Consider the following 22,195-nt stretch of genomic DNA (forward strand, 5'->3'; position numbering starts at 1 on the left):
TGGTCACTGAGTCACCATCCTCTTAGGCAAATGCATTTCCAGCCCACAGGGTGGTTTGGGCAGGAGACCCGTTTTACTGAGGGCTAGAGGGAATAGGGTATCTTACTGCCTTCTTTTGGGGTTCATATCCTTCTGGGTAGGGGAAGCCAGGAGGGCTGTACCTGCCCGATACTGTTTTGCAGGGACAGACAGATTTGAAGTGCTAGGAGGGTCCCTTTTGACAGCTCATCTCCATCTCTGACCTCACCAGCTGGGCTGGCTTGCTGCTGTCTGGGTGCTGGGCTGTGTGGAAAGCAGCTCAAGTTTGCCAGGGTCTGCACAAGGGCTGAGGTAGCTGGTGCTGCAGCTGCTCCCAGCACTGCAAGGGTCAGCACCAGCCCGGATATCGGCCAACTCAGGAATGTTTATCGGAGCTCCTGGGGAAGGGAAAAACAAAAACCACCACCCAAAGGAAGGGATATGCGTCAGAGATGGGCTTGCATCGCCCACCGGCAGCTGGGCGGGCCATGCTGTGGGCTGCAGGCCAGTGCTCGCCTGCCTCCAGCAGCCTGGCTAGGGGAACCCCTGTGCTCCCCAAGCCTGTGCCATGCCTGCACAGGGACCTTCTGTGGAGGTTTGTCTCACGAAGTGCCACGGGCATTCCACAGGCTGGGCGTCCAGCCCGTGGGGATGCTCTAGCTGGAGCAGGACACAGCGATGCCCCTGATCATGTCCATGGCTGCAGGGGTTATTTTGCTGAGGGAGGAGGGAGAGGAAGGATCTGGGAGGGAGAGAGATGTGGGCGGTGGTTGCAGCATAGAGAAGGCTCCGAGGTGTCTCATCACTAGGTATGTGGTGGATGTCCACATCTCTCCAGCTTTGCTTGGTGCTTGTGAACTGATGCCAAAGTCCCGACAGGGATCTGGGGTGCAGTAGCTGGTCCCCAGGCTGTAGCTGGTGGGGTTTGGTGGAGGAGGACTGCTCTGCCCTGGGGAGGTGTGGCCAGGGGCTGGTAGGGGTTTGCCGGCCAGGTGTTTGTTTCTGGGCTTGGACACCTCGAAGGTGTCAAGTTACTCTAGGTGTGGTGACAGCTGGTTATGAGCGAACAAGCCCACTCTCTCCAGGGAAAAGCTGCAGTCTGTGCCCAGTCCTTTGTGAGACATGGAGAATCCCTGCCACTTGTGGCTGTTGAGCCTCATTTGCTGGGAAACTGATATTGCTGCTTTGCAAACCCTGGGTCTCAGGGCAGCATCTCATGGGATATGGCTGTTGGGAGGGGCAGAGCTGCGACCTGGGGGGCCTTGGGCTGGAGGGGGGTTGGGGGGTGGGTGTCAACCCCGCTGTGCCTCGTTTCTCACATTCCTGGGCAGGGCTGCTGGGCGGCGGGGTCGCGGCTGTGGGGGCCAGGCAGCAGGAATGCAAACACCGGTGGGGGGGGGGAGAAGAAAGGCTGCTCTGTCTGCCGCAGCGAGGCAAAGCCCCGACCAGGGGTGTGCAGGTCCCCCCACCTTTACCACCCCTCCCTGCACTGTCCTTGCAGGGTTTCTTGGAGATGGAGTTGGTGGCAGTGCTGGGGGTTGCCATGGTCCTGTGTGCACTAATACTCTCACTGGTCCTGTGGGGCAGGAGGGATGCTCCTGTACCCCTGGGTCAGTAACTTGGCTTCCTAGGAAGAGGTCCATTGCCTGAGGCAGGGTCTTGCCTGTTCTCGTTGAACCTGGGGCGTGTTTGAGCCAAAGCTGCAAGAGGCACGGAAGCTGAAAACAGCATTACATTCCTGCAGTCCTTGTAAAACTGCCTTTTTGGGATGAAAGAGTGCCTTACAGCCTGGGTTGGTGTATCCTGTGGATGGGAGGAGCAGTGTCGGGTGAGCACAAGCCCATATTAGACATCAGAGAATCCGCTAGGGCAGGGAAATACAACCATGGGCACCCCTGTTTTCTCTCCAGCTGAAGGTTACGTTCATAGCCTGCAAACCCTCTAGTGCTCACAGCAGAAGAGGGATGGGCATGGACCCTACCTGTCTGTGAGACCACTGTGCCCCATGCTGGAATGGGGGGCTCTGCATCTCCCCCTGTCACTGGCCTCAGGAGCTGGGGCTAAGTGGAGTCCAGGGGCCCTTGGGTGAGCATGCCCAGAAGGAGAGTAAAACGGTGTGCAGGGTACGGTGTGGCGTATGGCGAGGAGCTCGCCAGCAGCTCGCTGCCGCAGAACATTCCAGGGAGGCTGGCGTGGGGCCAGCGCCGAGGGGCAGGGAAAGGGGCCTTTTATGGAAGCATTTCTGCATTAGAATAAAATAATAATAATAATGCGCAGTGGAAGGGAATGGGAGGAGGAACCCCTGAACAAAACAGGCGGGATAGGAGCAGGCTGGCAGCTGGGCAGGGGCAGACACTGGTCATTGCCCTGCGGGGACCGGGATGGGGTGGAATCCGCGTGGTTCAAGTGGAGTGCTTCGCCAAGTCCTGCTTTTTATGGCCCAGGACAGGGGAGGCTGAGCGGGGTGCAGGGGATCACCGAGCTGCCATGCTCAGGGACCAGCCCCTGAGTGGTGTTTGGCACACTGGCTCAGTGCTGGGTCGGGACAAGGGATGCATGGCTGGAGGTCACAGCTCCTGGGGACACACGGCGGGGTTTGGAGAGGTCAAAATGCCACGAATCTCACCCTCCTCCTACCGCTGGCATCTCCCTGTCAACTCGGGGCCGGAGCGGCTGTTCCTGCTGCCCCCGGCACGAAAAACCAAGGCGCGGGGTCTCCCAGCTCGGCGTGCTGCTGCTTCCCGACGAACCAGGGTGCACGCAAAACCCAAGGTTAATTGTCAGTAATTGCCGCTGGTAATTAAGGTAACAATAGCTGGGCTGTTCAGCTGGCGGCTACAGGAGGCTCACGAGGCCAGGCTGGGATGTGTTCCAGGAGCTGCTCTTGGCATCAGGCAGCCTTGCCATGCGGTGCCCTGCCATGCCCACCCAAGGCTGGGGCTCCCTCATTTCGCTGGCTGATGGAAGAATGGCACAGCCACCGTGGCCCTGAGCCTGCTCCCCTTACCAGGGAGCCCTGTCTTGACCTCGGTACTCTGATTGTGCCTCTGCCCAGGGTGGCAGGGTCATGGACCACAAGTGCCCCTGTCACCCCTTGGACAGGAGTTGGATTTGCTTGGGTTGGGGAGGTGGATGGTGCAGCGCAGCCTCTTCTCTCATCCCATGCTGGGCTGTGGTCTACAGGGACTAATCCTGGCCCTCTTTCTGCTTCCTTGCAGGCTGTGACCCCCTGCTCCCCCACTGTCAACTATGAGCTGGTAAGCAAGCCCTCACCATGAGCTGTGCATGCCAGGCAGAGTTCTGGGGATGCTGGGTGGCATGGACACCCTGTTCTTCACTGGTGTAGGGGCTTTCTCTACCTGGGGGCTTCATGGTGTGAGTCACCCACCCCCAAAAACACAGGTGTTCTGTGTTAAGATAAATGGCACCCCCCCAGTTTCAGTGCTGTGGCCGCAGCATGGCTGGCTGCAGGGCATCCTGCGTCATGAATTGAGGCAGCCCAGCCATCAGACTCCTGGAGCTGGAAGAGGGGTTTGCAGGGTTGTTGGGAGGGTAAGAAAGATGGGATGTGACCTACCTGGGCTGTAGGGTACCCCCAGCACCAAGGGCCTCCCCTCCCTGGTCAGAGCCAGGGCAGTTTCTTGCATGTGCGGAGATGGCTCTACCAGATGTGTCTTTGGCTCAGGGCACCCAAGGCGGTGCATTTGCAGCCCTTGTTATTGTCACCCTATTCTTTTGTTCCTCCTGGGGACCTTTCAATGAGCAGCTGGGGCCAGAGTGTCGCACAGCCCTTCCCACCCTGTCCTCCCTGGACACTGAGAGAACAGCTGGGAGCGCCATCTCCTTTCAACCCACTCTGGGGACAGTGAGTGTGGGAGTACTGGGCAGGCAGCCCTGCTCCCTTTCCATGCTACTTCAGGGATGGCAGGGCACCAGGGTGGCATCAAGAGTAGGACCGTGTCTAGGACAGAGGTTTGGGAAGCGTGGCATGGTAGTGCCCGCCAGGCATCATCTTGCCAGCAGGGCAGCAGCCCTGCCCTGTCCCCAGCCTGGCCATGCCTGCGGGAGTGGGCAGAGTGGGCATCTGGTAGTGGGGAGGCTGGCATTGCCCAGGGCCAGTATGGCCACCCTTCCTTCTTGCTCCGCATTTGTGCCAAGGCTTGCTGGCAGGGTTTCAGCTCCAGACTCAACAGCCTGGCAGTGCTGGGGTGGCTGTGCCACGTGTGGGGCCCTGGGTGGGCACCCCATAGGAAAACCCACCTGAAAAGTAGGGTTAAGGGATGGCTCTCTGGTCATGAGTGAAGTGCATGAGTCCAAGTGAGTGAAGGCATGGGGTGGGAGCAGAGTATGCTGCCCACCCTGGAGCCCTCTGGTTGTTATCTGCCCTGGGTTTAATCTCTGCCAGCACTCCCCCTCCACCCGTGCCAGCCTCCTTGGGCACTTATCACCAGCAAAAACATGTTGGCTTTGAGCTGGGACCGTTACTGCGGCTTTGAGAGGAAATCAAAAGAGGTTTGCCCAGGCCTGTGACTGGAAATGGCAGCCTTGGCCATGCTGCCAGAACAGCCTGGTCTCGGAGGTGCCCCTGGCCCTAAGACCTCCATAAGCCACACAGCTGTGTTCCTTTGCTGTGCCACCCCAAGGCACCTCAATCAGCCGTCCCCAGGCAGAAGTGTCTGTCCTCTGCTCTGTGTATCTGGGGTCTGGAGACTCTTAACCCATCCTGGAATGTTAATTCCTATCCTCAACTTAGTTTCACAGCTCTCCACAGACTCCAGTGGTGTGTCACCAAATTTGCTCCTTTTTAGAGCATCTTGGACCCCTGCTCTGCTCCTTCTGGGGTCCTTCACTGGCCCCATGAGTCTAAGTTTGTCTCTGGGAGCTGGGGCTGCCTGTGGCTAGTGGCCAGGCTGGGTGTGGGGCTATGCTGAGCTCGCCTTGTTTGCCTTCTGGCTGTAAGGTCTGAACATGGAGGATCTGGATGGGATCCCACACGTGTGGGGGCCATTGGGTGCCCACTGTGGAGCAGGTGCAGTGTTGAGCTGAGCAGTCTCCATCCATGACAGTGCTGTGGTGCAGAGAGCTGCTGCCTGGAGGCAGGATGGCAGTGCCCTTGGTACCCAAGACTCACCTGGGTTTCAAGTGATTCCTGACCTTTAGGAGTAGTGGAAACTGACGGGCAGGAAAGGAAATGGGACTGAGACACGTTTCCTAGAAAGGGCCAGAAATAGCCAGGGGGCAACTTTTGACCCTAGTCCCCATTCTGTTTATGTGTGTCTCTCTCAATCTCTCTCCTTTCTCACTTTTTCTCACCTTCCCTTTCCACCTGCCTGCAGCCATCCCCAGGGGAGAGCATCATGAAGCAGGCAGACACCCTGGTAAGTACTACCAGTCACAGAGGCTAGTCTCTACTTTGAGACCTCCTGGAGGTCACTTCTGCTTGACTCATTGCCACAGGCACCCACTCTTAGTCAAAATCCCTCAGCCTGGAATGCCCTTGTGGTCTCCTGATATCCTTGGGATCCCCCAGCCCTCCCCCGCTGCCAGCCAAAAGGCCAAGCAAGGTACCCAGGGTTGGTGGCAGAGGCAAGTGGCAGAGGCCGTGTCGGACCCAGTGAAGTGGGGGCTGGGGCTCTTGCCACAAAGCTGGCTTTCCTGTCCCAGAGCTAGGGATATGTTATTTAATCTGTGGACACAGAATTGCTAAGACATTGTAGACAAACGCACTGCCAAAGTCAACGCGGACGGCTTCCCCTTGCCCACAGCCAGCTCACTGGCCTCCCTGCCTGCTGGAGCTGGGACCCAAGGGATGGAGGCAGAGCAGTTCTCATGAGAAGAGGATGAAAGCCTTCCTCACCTGGGAGCTGGCTTTGCCCCATCGCTTTGGTTGTCCAGGGTGTGTTTCTAATCCCTCTCCAAACATGAGCAAGAATTGAGGCTAGGATGATCCAGCAGGACAAGCAGAACTCCCCTTTGCTCTCTTTTGGGGAAGTTTCCTGGTATTTCTGCAGCCTTTTTTGAGCGTCCTGACACCCTTTTTAAGCAGAAGGGACCTGTGGGTTTCACATGTTGCCCAGACCCTGGGGACATGCTGAGCCAGCCTAGGGCTGGAACATGGATGCTTGATGGGGCTGGCCAGGGGGTCTTTAATCCAAAATGTCTGGGATCAGCCTGTCCAGTGCTGGGCTGGACTGGGACACACTGGCTTGGAAGGGGTCTCTCCTGCAGAGGGGTCCTTTGCAGGGTGTCCCAGCCCAGCAGCAGGCAGGCATGTTTAATAAGTGAGTGCTTGCTCCTACCAGCTGATTGCTGGCTGACTCTTTCTTGTGCAGGGGCTGGCAGCAGAGATGGCAGCATGGCTGCAGTCGTAGCAGGCAGGGAGCGGGACAGAGCTAGAGGGGTCCTGCCAGAGCAGGGGACACTGAAGGGCCATGGACACAGGCACCTGCTCCCCTAGGTTGGGAGGGTGCTGGGAGTGGAGCTGCAATGCCGTGGAAATGGATTAGCAAGGGTCTTGCCACTGTCAAGGTATGAAGAGGGAGAGGGGCTCTGCTGTTCCTGCCTTGCTCACATTCAATGTCTCAGTTTCCCCAGGCAGGAGGGTGAGGCAAGTCACAGTTGACCCATGTCACCTCCTCCATGGGGGTCAGACGAGGCTGTGGTTTGGGATGCTGCTGTGACTGGAAGGGGTTACAGGGGCTAATGAAGCTCCTAGGGCTGGTGGACATGGGTGGAGGACGCCAGATGTCTCCCACTGTGAATGACTGGGGCAGAACAGAATCTGTGGTGGGGATCCCATCCTAGTCACCAGTGAGTGATGCAGGGATCAAGCTGGCTCCACACACCTTAGTTCTGCCTTGGTAAGGTTTTACCTTTCTTTATGCTGCGTTTTTAACTCATTCTTTTCCCTTGGCAATGCTGGGGAGTTTCTGGCATGAGCAGGAGTTTTGGGACATCCTGAGGAGAGCTGGGAGGAGGATTGTCATTGCTGTCTAATATCCCTGGGTGCTCAGGTGGCACTGCTGCCTCCTGGAGAGGCTTTGGCTGGAAGAGGAAATCATTGTCCTTGGGCACTGCAGGCTGCCGAGTCCAGCCCTGCTCTGCTGGGCAGCCTGACCTTGAAAGGGGGACATGAGGCCAATGGAGACATTGGCTGTCCACAGAAGGAGCCCTGGGACTGCTTAGGGTGGGAGATGGTGGGCAAAGGACACTGGGGGCACCTCTCCCACCTTGTCCTGTTGCCTCAGATATGCCATTTGGGGGTTGGTGCAGCCTTGAGGAGGGTGGCAGCAAGTCCTGCAGCTCCAGAGACAAAAGGTGCATCGCAGGAGCTGGCTGTGGGGTGCATCTCTTGTTTCTGGATCCTTACAGGGGGATAGGGATGTGCTGCCTGCATGAGATGAGTCTTTAAATGACTCCTGCTTATTAGCTGGAGATACTGAAACTAATGAGGTGTGAGCGTGTTGTAACTTAGCAGGGCTTTTTTGGAAGCCCTGCTTTGTTTTTTGGCTGAGGTCATGAAGTCACTGAGCAAACCGGCTGCAGATGAAATTCTTGAGGCTGAGGAACATACATAAATAGAAGTTTCCTGCTCTGAGAACTCAAACATTTCCTCCCGGCGTTTGGCTTTGTGGAGCTGGGGCCAAAGCAAACCATTGTGCCTGGATGGCTCCTCACCGCCGCTGGGGCAGCAAACCTGCCCCTGGCAGCGGGCTCTGTCCTGCCAGGTGTGTGCCTGGAGCCTGGCTGAGGCTGGAGGGGCTCATGACGAGCCTGAGTCTGTGCACCCACCCGCAGCATCCTCCTTAAAGGTCCTCTGGGACCCTATCCCAAGGTGCTGGACCTGCAGCGCACATAGCAGCTGGTTACAGCTGTGTTGGGGTTGTGAGAGCTGAGTTTTGCTTGTGGCCTTGGTATAGGAGGACGGTAGTGCCTTTGGGATGTTTGATGTCATAGGGATGCTCAGCAGGGGGGATTTGGAGACTGATGGTTTGAGCGTGTTGAAGGTGTGCAGTGGTGGGACTGGGATGTTCTGGCAGCACCATCACAGCTGACTCTAGTAGGACTCCTGTGCTGGCTGAGGGCTGGGTCAGGGCAGTAACTCATATTTTCCCTCTGTTTCCTTTAGGACGCCACAAAATCCCCTAGGAGTGGGCAGTCACGTCACAAAACATCCAGGTAGATGCTTTAGTTTCCCCTTCTGGTGACCACCTTTGCCCTTCCTGAACCCTCTTTCTCCACCAATGCTTTGCTTTTCTGTACGTGCTACAGCTAAGAGATGCTCCCCAAGGAGAAGGCAGGGGTTCTGACCCACTATCCCCAGCCTAGGTCCTGGGGACACCCCAGTGGGGCTGGAAGCAAGAAATAGGCTGTGGGTAGCCCTGACATGGTGTCCTAGCCTGTTTTACTTAATCCTAGCGGCTGTGCAGGGTGGAGAGAGGTCACCATGTCCCATCCTCACACTGTGGCCTGATAGTGGTCGCCTCCCTCTCCCAGGAGCATGAGCCTGACTGCAGCCATGGAGAGCAGTTGTGAGCTGGACCTGGTGTACATCACGGAGCGGATTATTGCTGTCTCCTACCCCAGTGCAGCTGAAGAGCAAAGCTTCTGCAGCAACCTCCGCGAGGTGGCCCACATGCTGAAGTCCAAGCACGGGGACAACTATGTGGTGAGGGACACAGCCAGGTCACCTTCAGGTTGGGGATAGTCCAGTTGGGCTCAAGTCCAGGGGATGGGGTACTTGAAGGGATGGATGCTGCATCCTTGGCTCTGACTGGGCTTAACTTTGGTGAGGAGGGTCTTTGCGCTAAGGTGGATGAATTTCTTCCTTCCTTGAAGATTTCCAGTGCCTTTTGGATCCCCTGGGAGTTTTTAGCCATTGAGTTGCCTTGTGGGAAGGCATTGCTTGGATTAATGTATTTGGCGAAACCTCTTACAGAGAGATTTGGTGAGGCTTTGAAGTGAGGAATGGGTGGGGGATGGCAGGAAGGGAGGAAGGTGTTTCCTCACTCTCTTATTCCTCTTCCCTGAAGCTTTTCAACCTCTCTGAGCGGAGAAATGACATCAGCAAGCTTCATTCCAAGGTGGGTCATATCTGTGGGGAGAAGAGAGGTGCAGGGCAGGGTTGCCTGTGACCTGTTTCTGGAAGAAGCAGACACCCTTTCTATCCTACTCTGCTGTTGGAGGGAAAGCACTGAGACTTCCCAATGAATTTGTGGGGTCTTATCCTAACTCCTGTCCCCATGTCCAGTCAAAACCTGTCTGTGGAGGTGTCTTGGAGACCTTCCCAAAGCATTGTTGCCATCCTAGCGAACATGGAGGAGCCCTGGGCAACTGAGCCAAGTGACCCAGAGGAGGACTGAGATTTGGGACTCAGTCCCCCGAGGGCAGGGGTCTGAAAAGTGGGGTGCAGGGTTGGGGAAGAGGCTGGGAGAGGTGCATCAGGGCAAAGCAGGGGTGTCCCCCATGGTTATGTGCCCTGGGATATGCACGTTGTCAGGCTGGAGACTGTGGAGGGGCCAGAGCCCAGTGTGGATTTGACCTCTGGCCACTGCCTCCAACCAGGTGCTGGATTTTGGGTGGCCTGACCTGCACACCCCAGCGCTGGAGAAGATCTGCAGCATTTGCAAAGCCATGGACACGTGGCTCAACGCGGCCACGCACAACGTGGTGGTGCTGCACAACAAGGTGGGCTGGACCTGGGGTGCACAGGGATGGGGGTCTGGTGTAGCCAAAGGAGCTGCAGGGCTAGGGCTGAGCAGCCTCAGAGGCCAAGGGTTGCAAGGAATGTGGTGGTTTGTGGCTTGGGGTGTGGGTAGGTGTCAGCATGTATGTGCATTGGTTGTGTATATAAGAGTTGGGGTGTGCATAGGGGTTGGTGCATGGGCATAGGGCCCGGTGTGTGCCCGTCTGCAAGGCAGCCTTGTTCAGGCACTCACAAGCACTGCTGCTCCTGTGACACTCCTGCTGTGTGCCTGCAGGGAAACCGTGGCCGGCTGGGGGTGGTAGTGGCTGCCTACATGCACTACAGCAACATCTCGGCCAGGTGAGAGGGGCATGCAGTCCTGGGGTGGCCCTGGGGTCCACTGCTGACCTCCATCCTGGCAGTGCTGCGGTGCTGGTACAGATGCCCTCCTTCAGTCTTGTCTGCCCTCTGTCCCTGTAGCGCCAGCCAGGCTCTGGACAGGTTTGCCATGAAGCGATTCTATGAGGACAAAGTGGTACCAGTGGGGCAGCCATCCCAGAAGAGGTGAGTCCTGGTGTGCGTTTTACCCCTGTGGCCAGAGTGGTTGAGTGCAGGGAGTACAAGGGGAGTTCTCCGCTGTGGTTCTTGCCTCTGACCTGTCTGTATGCCCTGTAGGTACATCCATTACTTCAGTGGGCTCCTCTCTGGCAGCATCAAGATGAACAACAAGCCCCTCTTTCTCCATCATGTCATCATGCATGGTATCCCCAACTTTGAGTCAAAAGGCGGTAGGTACTCCCCACTCCTCCCCTCTGCCTGGCCCCCATGAACACACCACCACTCCTTGCTGCATGATTGGGCTTGCTGCCTATGGGGGATATTTTCCACATTTTCCATGACAATTTGCATTTCCCTTTCCCTCTCAGGGTCTGTTCTGTCTCTTTGACTGCTCACTGTAGCAGGATGCTACTTTTTTTCCCACAAAGAACCCATGGGGGCTGCTCCCTTTGTGCAGGGCTCCAGGGACTGGGCACTAACTTGAGCCTCAAGGTGAATAGGCTTTCTGGAATATGGCACCAGATTAGGCTTGGGGTTTGGGATGTAGCACCACACGTGATGCTGATACCCAGAAGCAGTCCCCCTCTCAAGAGACCATCATCCTCATAACCCTACCTTCATCCCTAGCCCAGCATGTGCCCCAAGTTCTACAGGAGCCAAAGTGGACTATGGAGGCTTTCCCATTTTCCCACACCATCCAGGGCATCCCTTTTTGCCCATCCAAGATGTTGCCCGTGGCCTGTGCAGGCTGGCCAGGGTGGGGAGTGGCTGTTTGCCTTGGCTCTCTCCCTGTTTGGATTTCTCCCCCATGACTAATCCCTGCCCTGGCCCCTCCGCCCTGCCGGCTAACAGCAGTGTGCCTTCTCTGCCTGCCTTGATGTCTTCCAGGTTGTCGGCCCTTCCTGAAAATATACCAGGCCATGCAGCCCGTCTACACCTCGGGGATCTAGTAACTATCTCCTCACCACGGGGCTTCCCTCTTCCCCAGCACGGGGGGGTTGGCAAGCAGGGGAAGATGGAGAGGGTCAAGGCCAAACTCTGCAGCGGTTCAGTGCTCTGTGCTTAGTCTGTTAGGAGTCCAAGGAACTGACAAAAGGGGCTTCCTTTTCCTTGGGGGTGGTAACTAGCCATACTAGCCCTTCTGCTGGGAGGGCTGTAGTGACTCCGCATATCACCAGAGGGAGCCCGGGGCTGTGCAGAGCCTCAGGCTGGGTGCCCCCGAAGGGAGCCGGGACAGAAACGGGCACACTTCCTTGGGAAATGGAGGTGTTTCTCCTCTCCCAGCCTGAAGAGCTACTCTTCTTGCTGGGATTAGTCCTAAAAGCCCTCCTTCTTTCCACCCAAAAAGTTTCCCCCCATTTTAACCTTCTCATGATTTATCCTGACACCATTTTCTGATGCTGCTCCTGGGAGCAGGCACTGTCGAAGGTAACACAGGACCCAGTTTTTTCAGCTGCTCAGATGCTTTGTTGGGCCCACGTCCCAGCCGGGGAGTTCCTGGCTCCCCTAGAGACAGCAAAGCCCCTCACTTCAGGGGTGTTCCCATTCCACCCCACTGAACCAGGATCAGCTTTCCCTGCAGCCAGGCATCCCTGTTAGCTAAGATTTACTGCCATCCCAGCCTTGCCTCTCAGCTTTTAATAGGCTGTTTATGGGATGCTGGTAATAAACTCCAGGTTTATCTTGCCTGTGAAATCCAACTCCTTCTTGCCCCCCGGTGCTGACGCCACTGCCCAGAGAACAGCCCCTTGATCTAAGGGGAGGGAAGGGCTTCCAGCAGGGAAACTGAGGCAGAGAGGATGCCTTCCCCAAGACCTCTCCCTCTGTATTCTGTGGCCTGCTTGACTCATGGGATGGCTGATAGCCCAGCCTCAGCTCTCAGAGCCTGGTCAAATGCTCCCACACAGAAGTTTTAGCTCTGTCGTTGAACTGTGCCTTAGTTTCCCTGTCTTGTCCTCCTCTCCCCGGGAATGGGTGCCCCTTGGCAGTTGGGGCTGGGACCCGACAGAGCCAGTTCTGTGCTTTGTGCCTTTCTTGGATGGGTGTGGGTGGAAGGGGCTGGTTGAGGTGGTGCTGGAAGCTCTGGGAAGGAGAGATCTGCACCACAACTTCTTGTCTTCCCATGTGCCTCTCTGCAGCAATGTGCAAGGAGACAGCCAGACAGGCATCTGCATCACCATTGAGCCTGGCTTACTACTGAAAGGTGATATCTTGGTAAGAGGCCTTGGCTCAGCCCCCTGCGTGGGGAGCAGCCAGGAGACAGGTGGTCCTTGTGCCTCAGGACTCCCTGGTTTCACCTTGCCCAGCTCCAGGGGCTTGTCCTGACAGCCCATCCCCACTTCCCTCCACAGCTGAAGTGTTACCACAAGAAGTTTCGCAGCCCGACCCGTGATGTGATTTTCCGTGTGCAGTTCCACACGTGTGCTGTGCATGACCTTGATGTTGTCTTTGGCAAGGAGGACCTGGATGAGGCCTTCAGAGGTAACCACCCTGGCACCTCCCTGCTGCAAACTTCATCTTCCCACCTCTCTAACACTGTTCCCATTGCTGGGGTATCTGTCAACTTACCCCAAATCCCCCCCCCCCCCCCCCCATGAAGCAGGATACCTCTGCTCCATCTGCAGAGTGTGGTGCTGCTCAGGGAGCAGTGGCAGTGTCATCCCCTTCATTGCCAAAAGCAATGGTGACAATGCAGAGGGGCTGCCTCGCGGTTGTTTAGGGGACTGAGAGGTGCTGCCCTGTGCCAGAATATCCCCTACCAGCTCCTGGCTTTGAGCTGGCCTGTGAGCATGTTTGGCTTGGATGTTCTGGTGCCATTGGAAGGATAGATGGAGATAGTCCCTTTGCTCTGCTTTTTCCCTGCCAGATGACCGTTTCCCTGAGTATGGGAAGGTGGAGTTTGTGTTCTCCTATGGCCCTGAGAAGATCCAAGGTATGGCTAGCTCACTGCTGTTGAGGTTCAGAGCTGGATGCTGCCTTCTTCCCTGCTCCCCAGCTCTATCCCCTGCTGCCTCCCTTATGACCTCCCCCTGTCCCATTTGCCCTCTGTTTGAGGCTAGGATGGGGTGCGGGCTTCAGGCAGTGATGCTGATGCACCCGTGAGTGCCCTGTTGCCCTCACTGTCTTTTGCAGGAGGCCACTCTCTGCAGCACTTGCTGGCCCAGTTGAGAAGGAAGGAGGGAGGGAATGGAGGAATCCCTGCCCAAAATGTCGAGACCTAGGCATGCTCACTGTCAGTCTGTCTGCCTATCCCTAGGCAATCTCAAAAGCCCCAGCCACCTTTGTACACTTTGTCTGTGGATCTTGATGTGTATCCCATGTCTGCCCATCTCTTTTGGTGCTCTCCTTCTTACATAACTCTTCTGACTTGTGCTGTGGCTCCTGTACTTTTTCCTTTGTTTGCACCTTCTCTCCATCTCCTCCCCCTGTCCCACATGCACTGGTTCCATTTAAACCCCAGCTGACCGTCTTGCCTCTTCCTAGGCATGGAGCACCTGGAGAACGGGCCCAGCGTCTCTGTGGACTACAACACATCTGACCCACTCATCCGATGGGACTCCTATGAGAACTTCAACATCCAGCGTGACAATAGCACGGAGGGAGCCTGGGCTGAGCCACCCCTCCCTGACAAGCACCTGGAGAAAGGTTAGGGCTCACAAAGTTGTCGGTGGCCAAAGCGTCCCCATGGAATGTGTCTTGCCCCAGGAAGGGGATGCTGGTGGGCAGCAGAGCTGGGAGCAGACATCTGCTGCTGGGAAGAGTGTGGCTATTGGATGGAAGAGGAAGATCTCATGAATATTCTTTCCTGCCACGATCCCAGGGAACTCAGGCTTTTTTTTCAGCACTTGTGCTCTCAAAGCCCTGTTTGCATGGAGCAAGTCCATCCTCAGTGTATGCCTCAGAGCTTTGGGAAACCCACTTCCCAGGTCTGTTGGGAGTGCGAGCCAATGGGGGGACCGTTACATCTCCCAACTCCTTTCTCATGTCACAAGCATGGAAGGATGTAGCTGTGCCTCAGTTTGTCCCTGGAGGGTCTGCACCATTACTTGGAGCTAGGAAAAGACCTTTGAGCACCCATTTGGATGCAACAAGTTGGCCACCCTCACCCGCTTGGCAGGAACAGGCAATACTTGTATCTCAAAGGGTGGTGGGTCCCCAGCCCAGCAGCAAGGCCACCTGTGGCCAAGCAGATGCTTGAGCTTTCCAGCCCCGGTTCAGGGATCCCTGAAGCAGGGACAGCTATGGTTCCTGATGTCCCTGAAGGTCACCATCTGCTCTGAGTGGGAGCTTGGATGTGGGGCTGGATCTGGGATGGCTGCGCAAAGCTGGCACAGGCACTTGCCTTGGCACAGGGCATTAAACAGGCAACTCGTGATGCGCAGGCTCAGCTATGCGGCAGGGACCTGGGTAACTGTGAGTCTGGCCCTGAGGAAGACGCACGTGACCCTGTCATGAGCTCAGACTGGCTCTACCCCTGCCCTGAGCTGGCAGGACTGGCTGGCAGCCCCCTCCGGCCTGAGAGACCCAAGTGCCTTGATGCATGTGTGTTCCCTGTTGGCCCTCAGAGCAAAGCTGCTGCACTTTGTCTCTCACAGGGCCGCAGAAGTATCCCAGGGCTCCTCTCTGTCCCTTCCCAGGGGTGTCGCTGGGTGTCAGGGCTGCAAAGATACCCCAAGGCTCCTCTCCATCCCCTTCCAGGGGTCTTGGCAGGTGTTGGGGCTGTGTAGGTTCCTCCATGTGCTGAGTTGGCTGTCCTTCCAGCAGGGAATGTGGCAATGGGGACTGAGGGCACCTTGGATTCACAAACACTGCCTCGGTTTGGGGATGAACTGGTGCTGCTAGAGAGCAAAGCTGCAGGCAGGAGGCTGCCCTCCAACCCACGACAGTGCGGATAGCTCCGAAGTAGCCCTTCTCTAGGAGGTGTCACCCCAGCTGCTCTGTGAGGCACCTTGAGCAGTGATGGGCAGAGCCAGCATGGGGGTTCACATTTTTCTCCCTTTCTGTCAGCATTTTGTCTCCTCTCCAGCCTGTCTGAAGCTGGACTGGGGGACCCTGGTGCCCAGCTCTGCAAGTGGGGTCCCTGTTTATGGTTGTTCTCGCCTTATTTGGTCAGGGAATTGCACGCTGCATTTTTGGCACCACCAGGCGTGAGCAAACGGCAGCCGGGGGTGGAGGGGGGGTGAGACTGGCACCAGGACCCATGCTGGGGTGGGATCAGCCGCTGCTCCTTGTCACTGCCACTGCCATTCCCCACTGCTCGCTGAAAGCTCTTCTCAGACCAGCTCTGCAGCCCAGGTCGTCAGGATCAGGACTACCTGCCAAACGGTGGGTTCCCCCTGTGCTGCCTCTCTGCTGACTCTCAGCAGAGGTGGATGCCCTTTCTCTGGCAGCTTCGGCTTCGTGTGGGGCACCCATATGGGCTGGAGGGGGTGCCTGACAGGGTGGGATGACCCTATGGGACCCCAAAGCTGGAGGGGCAGGTGGATGGCTGGGGATGATGCCTATCCTCATGTTCCCCTTTCCTCTGCTGTGCTTGGGGAAGAGGAAAGTGAGTCACAGCAGGGTCACTGTCTGACCAAGCTCACCCAAGGCAGGGGGCATGAGAGAGGAATCTGACCCCCTGCGTCCTGCTCTTTCACTGAGGGTGCCTGGCTGAATTCAGCAGATGGGGACTGCCCCACAAACCAGCCCTATCAGTGAGCTCTCCCTCCTGCCTTACCCCAGCGGGGTCCATGCTACCTGCTGGATTCAGGCTGCCTGTGGTTCTTGAGGAGAGTGGGGTGTGCTGTGATACCTCAGCAAATCCATTCTAGTGCCTGTCATCTATCTCCTTGTTTCACAGGGGAGGCAAATGACTCTGCCTTTCTTCCTCCTTCTCCAAGGGGCTTTGGGGTCACTGCCAGCTGCATGGTGGGTTCCTGCATTCCCCATAGCCATTGGTTGGCTGAGAGGGTGTTTGGAAGCTTCTTCCTTTGGCTATTTTTGGAGTTCAGATGTTGTGTATGTCGGGTGGGTGACGAATGCTTTGCCAGCACTGTGGTGGCTCTCACTGGGGGGGCGAGGCTGGCTCCTGGGAGGCAGGAAGAGACCTGTGGCTGGATATTGCACTGCTGGGTTTGCAACTCGTTGGAGGATTGATGCAAAGAAATTTTAGGGGTGTCACAGAGGCAGGTGGGCAAATCTGAACGGGGGACATCCATGTCCTCGTTTGGTTTTGCTGAGAAAACCAATGTTGACGGAGAACAGGTTGTTGGGGCTGGCACAGAGCTGGTGGAGGGGTTCTCTCCAGGGTCTGCATGTGTGATTGTGGGAGACACATGCCAGGCTTTACCATCCTAGGGTAGCGTGAGACACTGTGAAAGAGCTGGGTTTATGTCCCTGACCCACCAGCTCCCTGTAATGATCAGCCCTTGGACCCACTCTGTCTGGTTCTGCTGCGCCCAGCATTCACCGTTCTCCCCACCTCCCACTCTTGTACCATCCCTGTCCCCACCACAGGCTCGCCCTGTCTACCCTCCCCTTTTTACTGGGGCTGGAAAGGGGGGGTGGCCAGGGCTTGGCCAAATCCAACATCTGCAGGAGACTTGCTAAATCCCCACCTGAGTCATGGTTCTGGCACAGGGCTCCCCTGCAGCTCAGTCCCATGCACAGGGCAGGGCTGGCCAGGGTGGGGAGGGGAATAAGCATCCCATTCCTCTGGGGATGGGAGATCCCGGCAGAGCCTGGATTCTATGTGACAAAGGTCGAGGGATCCCAGAGCCCCACAAATCAGGCTGGATGCCAATCCTTCACCTTTCCATGGGGCAGGAAACTCCTAGATGGTATTGCTGCCATCTGTTAGTTCCCCAGGAGAGTGTGCATCTTCTGGGGTACATCCTATCCTGCCCTGCTTGTCTGGGGCTGAGGCTGCCAAGGAGGGTAAGCCAGGCTGTGCAAAGGTGGAGAGCCAAATGGGCCAGGCCAGAGCTGTTAAATCCATTGCTGGAGCTGCCGTCAGGCTGCTGCTCTCCCCCCGCGGCTGGATCTGTCCCCTGGCCAGGCTCGGTGGGGAGGGGAGCCACTGGCTCACCTCTCGCCTTCGCCAGCTGACTAAAGCTGAAGGAATCCACTTCCCCCTCCCCATCCCGCCCCTCTCTACTGCTCTCTGCTCTGGCCACGGCAAGGTAAAGGCTTGGTGGGGCGGGTGTTTTAGGGGGCAGTGGGGACCCAGATGGGCTTGGATGGAGATCCCCAGGGAGTCTCCCTCTTGCTTCTGGTTATTCCCCATGCTGGAGCATCTACAGGTCTGGCTAGACTTTTCAGCTGAAGTGTCGCTGTTCCCAGGGCAGGGTCTGTCCTCTGACTTGGTATGTGGGGTTTTGATGTTGGTGGGTGGTGGGGTTTGGTTCCACTGTGACTAGAAATTAGGCAGGGCAGGGATTCAGGGAGAGAGGGACAGGCTGGTGGAAGCTCAGCCCCTTGTCTTCTCCCTTTAAACCATCCTTGAAGTCAAAGCCTGCCAGAGCATGTGTCTGAAGCTGGGGTTGTCTCTGGGCAGCTGGGCTGGAGAAGGTTACTTTTGGCCTGCCCTCTAATGAACTGCCCACAGCTGTACAAGCAGGGCAAAAAGTAAAAAGGCAGTGAAGCCTGTAAACCTTGGGGGGTTTGAGAAGATGCTGTGCCACTGTTTGGGAGCAAATGGGGCTATGAGTCAGGGGGCTGGCTGGAAACACTGCTCTCATCCCCTGCCATCATCTGCAGGGGTGTGGGAAATGAACATTTTCAGGGATTAGAGTGGAGGGAGCCTCATGTTTTGCTGAGTATGTTGGATCAATCAAGGAGTGGAGGCTTGAGGGTGGGTTCAAGCAGGGACCCGAATACAGGATGGGCTTGCCATCACCTCTACCAGTGAACTGGTGGCACCATCGCAGCACAGATTTTGCCTGGGATGGAGCAGCACAGTCACAGGTGGCTCCAGGGTGGACAGGATTCATACTGTGCCTCCTGCCATGGGAGAGGGTGGCACGTGCAGTTGTGAAGAGTGCTGGGACATCCATGTCATGTCATGGTGCTGGTGGGGCAATGAAAGAGAGTTGTGAAAAAGAGGTGAGTTTGGTATTGGTGGGGTTGCCGTGGTGAATTTCCACCCCACTTTGTGTATTTAAGATGGAGAAACTCAAGTCTCCAGCAAGACATCTGTGTTTGCAGACCCAGCTGGACTGCAGCCTCATGTGTGGCTTATATCCCCACCTCAAACGTGTCACATCTTGGGGAAAACCGTGACCGTGTGCACCCAGGCAGGAGTCGGGGTCTCAAACTGGGGGCGTCCTCCAGCGAAATAACGTGCAGCACCGAGTGTGGGGTGGATAGGCTATCCATCTGTCCGTCCATCGGTCTGTCGTGCCTAGGAAACAGTTAACGCGGCGCAGCTCTGCCTGTGGAGGAAGTAGTTAATATTCATAGCTAGGAGCTGTCTGTCCGGCTGTCCTCCCTCCGTGGCTCTCACCCTCCCCGTACTTCCCTGGGGTTAACCCGGGCTGGGGCTTAGCCTTGGGCGGCCCCAGCCACCTCCTCAGCCTCTCCCCTTCCCCTCCCGCTCATCCCTGTGTGGTCTGGGGCGGAGGGGAGCACAACCGCACCTCCTTGCCTGCAGCCCATCTCCTGTCTCTGCCGCCTTCCTCTCCTCTATCCTCCCCCCTCCATTCTCCCCTCTGGCGCCCTGTGTCCTGGGGGTACCCCGTGTCCAGGGGGTACTCCGTATCCCAGCCCCTCCGGTGCCCTGCTGCCGTCGGGGTGCCCCTCTTGCTGGCCCCGTGGGACACGGCGCTGGGAAGAGAATAGCTCCCTCCTCGAGAGGGAAAGCAAAGCCAAAAGGACAAACGCCAACCCAAGCCAGCTCCGGCCCGTCAGCTCCTGTCCTGGAGGACATACGGAGCTGGCTGCAGACGCAGTTTGAGCTGCCGCCACATTAGGTGCCCCGGGAAGACACTGATGCTGGAAGGGGCAATGGAAGGAATTTTGCTGCCCGCTCCTTGTCTTCACCTGGGATCTTTTCTTCCCCATCCCTTTTGGTAAGTCCTGACTTTGCTTTTCTTTGAGCTGGACAAGATGGAGAAAAGGGCTGGGAGTGGGTGCAGAATTCATGGCCGTGGTGACGACAGCTTAGAAGCTTCCTCTACTTCTTGCCATCGTATCTGGGCACAGGATGAAAACAGAGCTGGGGGGTTGGGCTCTTCTTTCTGGGACTCAGACTTCATCCTTCATCCTATAAAGGATCCCAGGACCCCAGAATCTTCCCTGCTGGCTGATGCTCTGGAGATGCCCTGGGGCCAAGGCTCTGGGTGGTGGGGAGCGGAGGCAGCAGGTGGGATGTTCCTGAGGGGCAGGACTAGGGGAAACACGGTGGTGCCTGAGCCTAATCCTCTGCACAGGTGCAAAGTTCCAGCCAGGATTTGTGCCCATGTATGATGCTGTATGGTGTGAGGCAGATGGCTGGGATTTTGGAGATAGAAGCTGAGCCCTGTTCCCATTGTCACCTGTGCTCTGGGTCGTTTTTTCTCCTGGATGTAGCTGCAGGGTGCTGGGGAGGGAGAAAAGAGAGCATTGCCCTGCTGGGATGGTGACCCTGGCAGCAATGGTAGAACCAGGCTGGGCTCAGCGCTTCCCCCAGATGCCTTTGATACGGCTGGAGCAGATAGACCTGAAGTAGAGCCGTGTCTGGAGCTGAGACCTGGGCAAACCCTACCCATGCTGGGATGGCACAGCCTGCAGGCTGGAGCAGCTCTGACCTTCAGGGATGAAATCTGACCTTTCTGGAAGTTGCAGACACTTTGCAAATGGGGACCTGGGGGCCTGTTGCTTTGGGGCTGGCTGCTTCAGCTAAGGCAGCCTGTCCCCCCTTCCCCTGGCCTTTTTTTGGGGGGGGATATTGTTCAAGAGCTTCTCAGGTGACAAGCAATAGACAGTCATGGGCGCAAACGCATGGCCCAGGGATGGTGGAAGGGGCTGGGAGTGGCAAGGAATAAGCAGGATTTGGCTCTTTTTGTCAGAGCTCAGGATGCAGGGGGATGAGGACAGGGTAGGCAGTCAAATGTAGAGCAGAGCAGCCATGGGACTGCCTCGGCTGGTGGCAGAGGTGTCAATCCCTTTCTTCTTATTCTGATACTGCTTTTGGGGTGGGGACCAAAAGCAGTCCCTGCTTGGGGAAGAACCCTCCCCCCATGTCCCTGCCTGGGGAAGGTGGGAGACGTGAACAGTGATGTGCTTCTGCTTTTGAGAAGTTTCTCCCCACCATGGGATGATGCCAGCCTACAGGTTGGGTGCAGGCTTTCAAAGCTATTTTCTCTCTTGTTGCTATGTGCTTTCATTTATATTTATTCATTCTCTTTTCCTTTCTATTCCCCTGCCCTATTTATCACAGCCCCCATCCTGGGTCTTGCCCTTGTTTCCTGGGACTGGCTGGCACCCATTGCTGCCATCAGACAGTAGGGCTGGGCTTTTTCCCCATCTCCAGGTGATCTCTCAGCCTCCCTGGTGTTGATGCTGCCCCTGGACATGATGTTTTTTTCCTTCATGGGAAAGGATCCTCTCCCTTGCATTAGAGGTGTTGTGGAGACAAAATGCTACTGGTTCCTGGCTACACTGGCTGGATGAAAGAACTCTGAGTCTCTGGGAGAAATTTTGGAACCCTATCCTTATCCTTTCCAGCACCGAGTGTGTGGAGAGGCTCTTGTGCAGTCCTACAGTATCTGTAGTCCAAAGTGGGCCTTTGGGGCTTGACTGCCTCCTTGGGATGCTGCTGGCAGGGATTTGGGAATGGAAAGTCAGCAGTGAGGAGAGGGCCTTGATTTGGTGGGACTTGTGATGGGTTATTTCTTCTCTCTGCTTTACAACCAGGGCAGTCGGTGGTGCAGGAGCTTCTGGGGTGTGGGTGCAGAGGCATGGGACTGGCCAAGCTGTCCAGGCTTAAGGCTGGCTTTCTGAAGTGTTTTGCTCACAGATAGGAGCTCTCTGATTTCACACTATCGCATTAGAGCCGTCTTCCGTCCCTGAGTCAGCCACCTGGCCCCCTGCCAGGGAAGAGTAATTTTTTCCTCCAAAAGAAAGTGTTTAATGCAGCTCGCGAACCCTTCCAGGAAACCTCAGCAGGGAGCTGGAAAAACAAGAGTCTGCAGCTTGGGCGGTGTTGTGTGTGCTCCAGTGGGGGCACACACTGCTTGGGGACCATCCCCATTGCCATCTCTTTGCTGAGATCCCTCTGTGCTCCCAAAATCTCACTGCCTGGATTGGAAAGGTTTAAAGGGCACAGCTGGTTGTGGTGATGGGGCTGGTGGACGCTGGGGGACTCAGAACTGGGGGGCAGGGTTGCAGGTAGGGGTGCTGCTGTGCTTTGGCTGCCCTCCAGCATTTTGGGGCTGCAGAGCAAAGCTGACTGCTTGCACTGGTCTTGAATCGTGACAACAGGGTGCTGGGTGCTCCCCCGGGGAGGACACACTGCATGTTTGAGCTTGGACAGAGGCACTGCCTGTGCAGGAGCTTTGGGGCAGTGTCTGGCTGTGAGGAAAGGTCTGTGGCAGATCCACCTGTCCTGAGAGAGAGAAGGGGAAGGACAGAAATTGTTGGAGCCTGTCTGTATCTAGGGACAAAATGTCAAAGATAAGTGGCTGGCTGTAACTGCATCATCTGGGAGGAGAGCGGGTAGGGAGAAGTAAGATGGGTCCATGGTTCACCTGTCTTTCATCCGTGGGCTGAGTACATCCATACAGTTGGAGACATGCAGAGCTATGAGGCCAAATCCTGACTGCCTCTGCCTGTCCTTCTACAGCCCATGGTGCATCTCCCCATACCCTCCCTGGTGCCTTGTGGCCCTGCAGGACCAGCAGAGCCTTGTGGAGCCACCTGCATGGGCAGCCAGGCCCTCGCCAGCCACGAAGGGTAATGGTCAGAAATGATGCC

At 56.6% G+C, this 22,195-nt stretch overlaps 1 protein-coding gene across 1 annotated transcript in view; it reads left to right on the forward strand.

Moving 5' to 3' along the window:
* The window catches only part of TNS1 (tensin 1), a 65,541-nt gene that overhangs the window by 17,280 nt on the left and 26,066 nt on the right, over positions 1–22,195 (forward strand). Inside the window, exons 4-17 of the mRNA XM_054381062.1 lie at positions 3,237–3,275; positions 5,355–5,396; positions 8,147–8,196; positions 8,515–8,686; positions 9,051–9,101; positions 9,583–9,705; positions 9,999–10,063; positions 10,184–10,267; positions 10,379–10,491; positions 11,150–11,210; positions 12,400–12,475; positions 12,613–12,742; positions 13,128–13,193; positions 13,745–13,906. Coding sequence (XP_054237037.1) covers positions 3,237–3,275; positions 5,355–5,396; positions 8,147–8,196; positions 8,515–8,686; positions 9,051–9,101; positions 9,583–9,705; positions 9,999–10,063; positions 10,184–10,267; positions 10,379–10,491; positions 11,150–11,210; positions 12,400–12,475; positions 12,613–12,742; positions 13,128–13,193; positions 13,745–13,906 — 1,234 coding nt within the window. The remainder of the gene's footprint in view (positions 1–3,236; positions 3,276–5,354; positions 5,397–8,146; positions 8,197–8,514; positions 8,687–9,050; positions 9,102–9,582; positions 9,706–9,998; positions 10,064–10,183; positions 10,268–10,378; positions 10,492–11,149; positions 11,211–12,399; positions 12,476–12,612; positions 12,743–13,127; positions 13,194–13,744; positions 13,907–22,195) is intronic.

This window comes from Indicator indicator, chromosome 5, assembly GCF_027791375.1.
Source record: "Indicator indicator isolate 239-I01 chromosome 5, UM_Iind_1.1, whole genome shotgun sequence".
In the NCBI taxonomy this organism is placed as follows: domain Eukaryota; kingdom Metazoa; phylum Chordata; class Aves; order Piciformes; family Indicatoridae; genus Indicator; species Indicator indicator.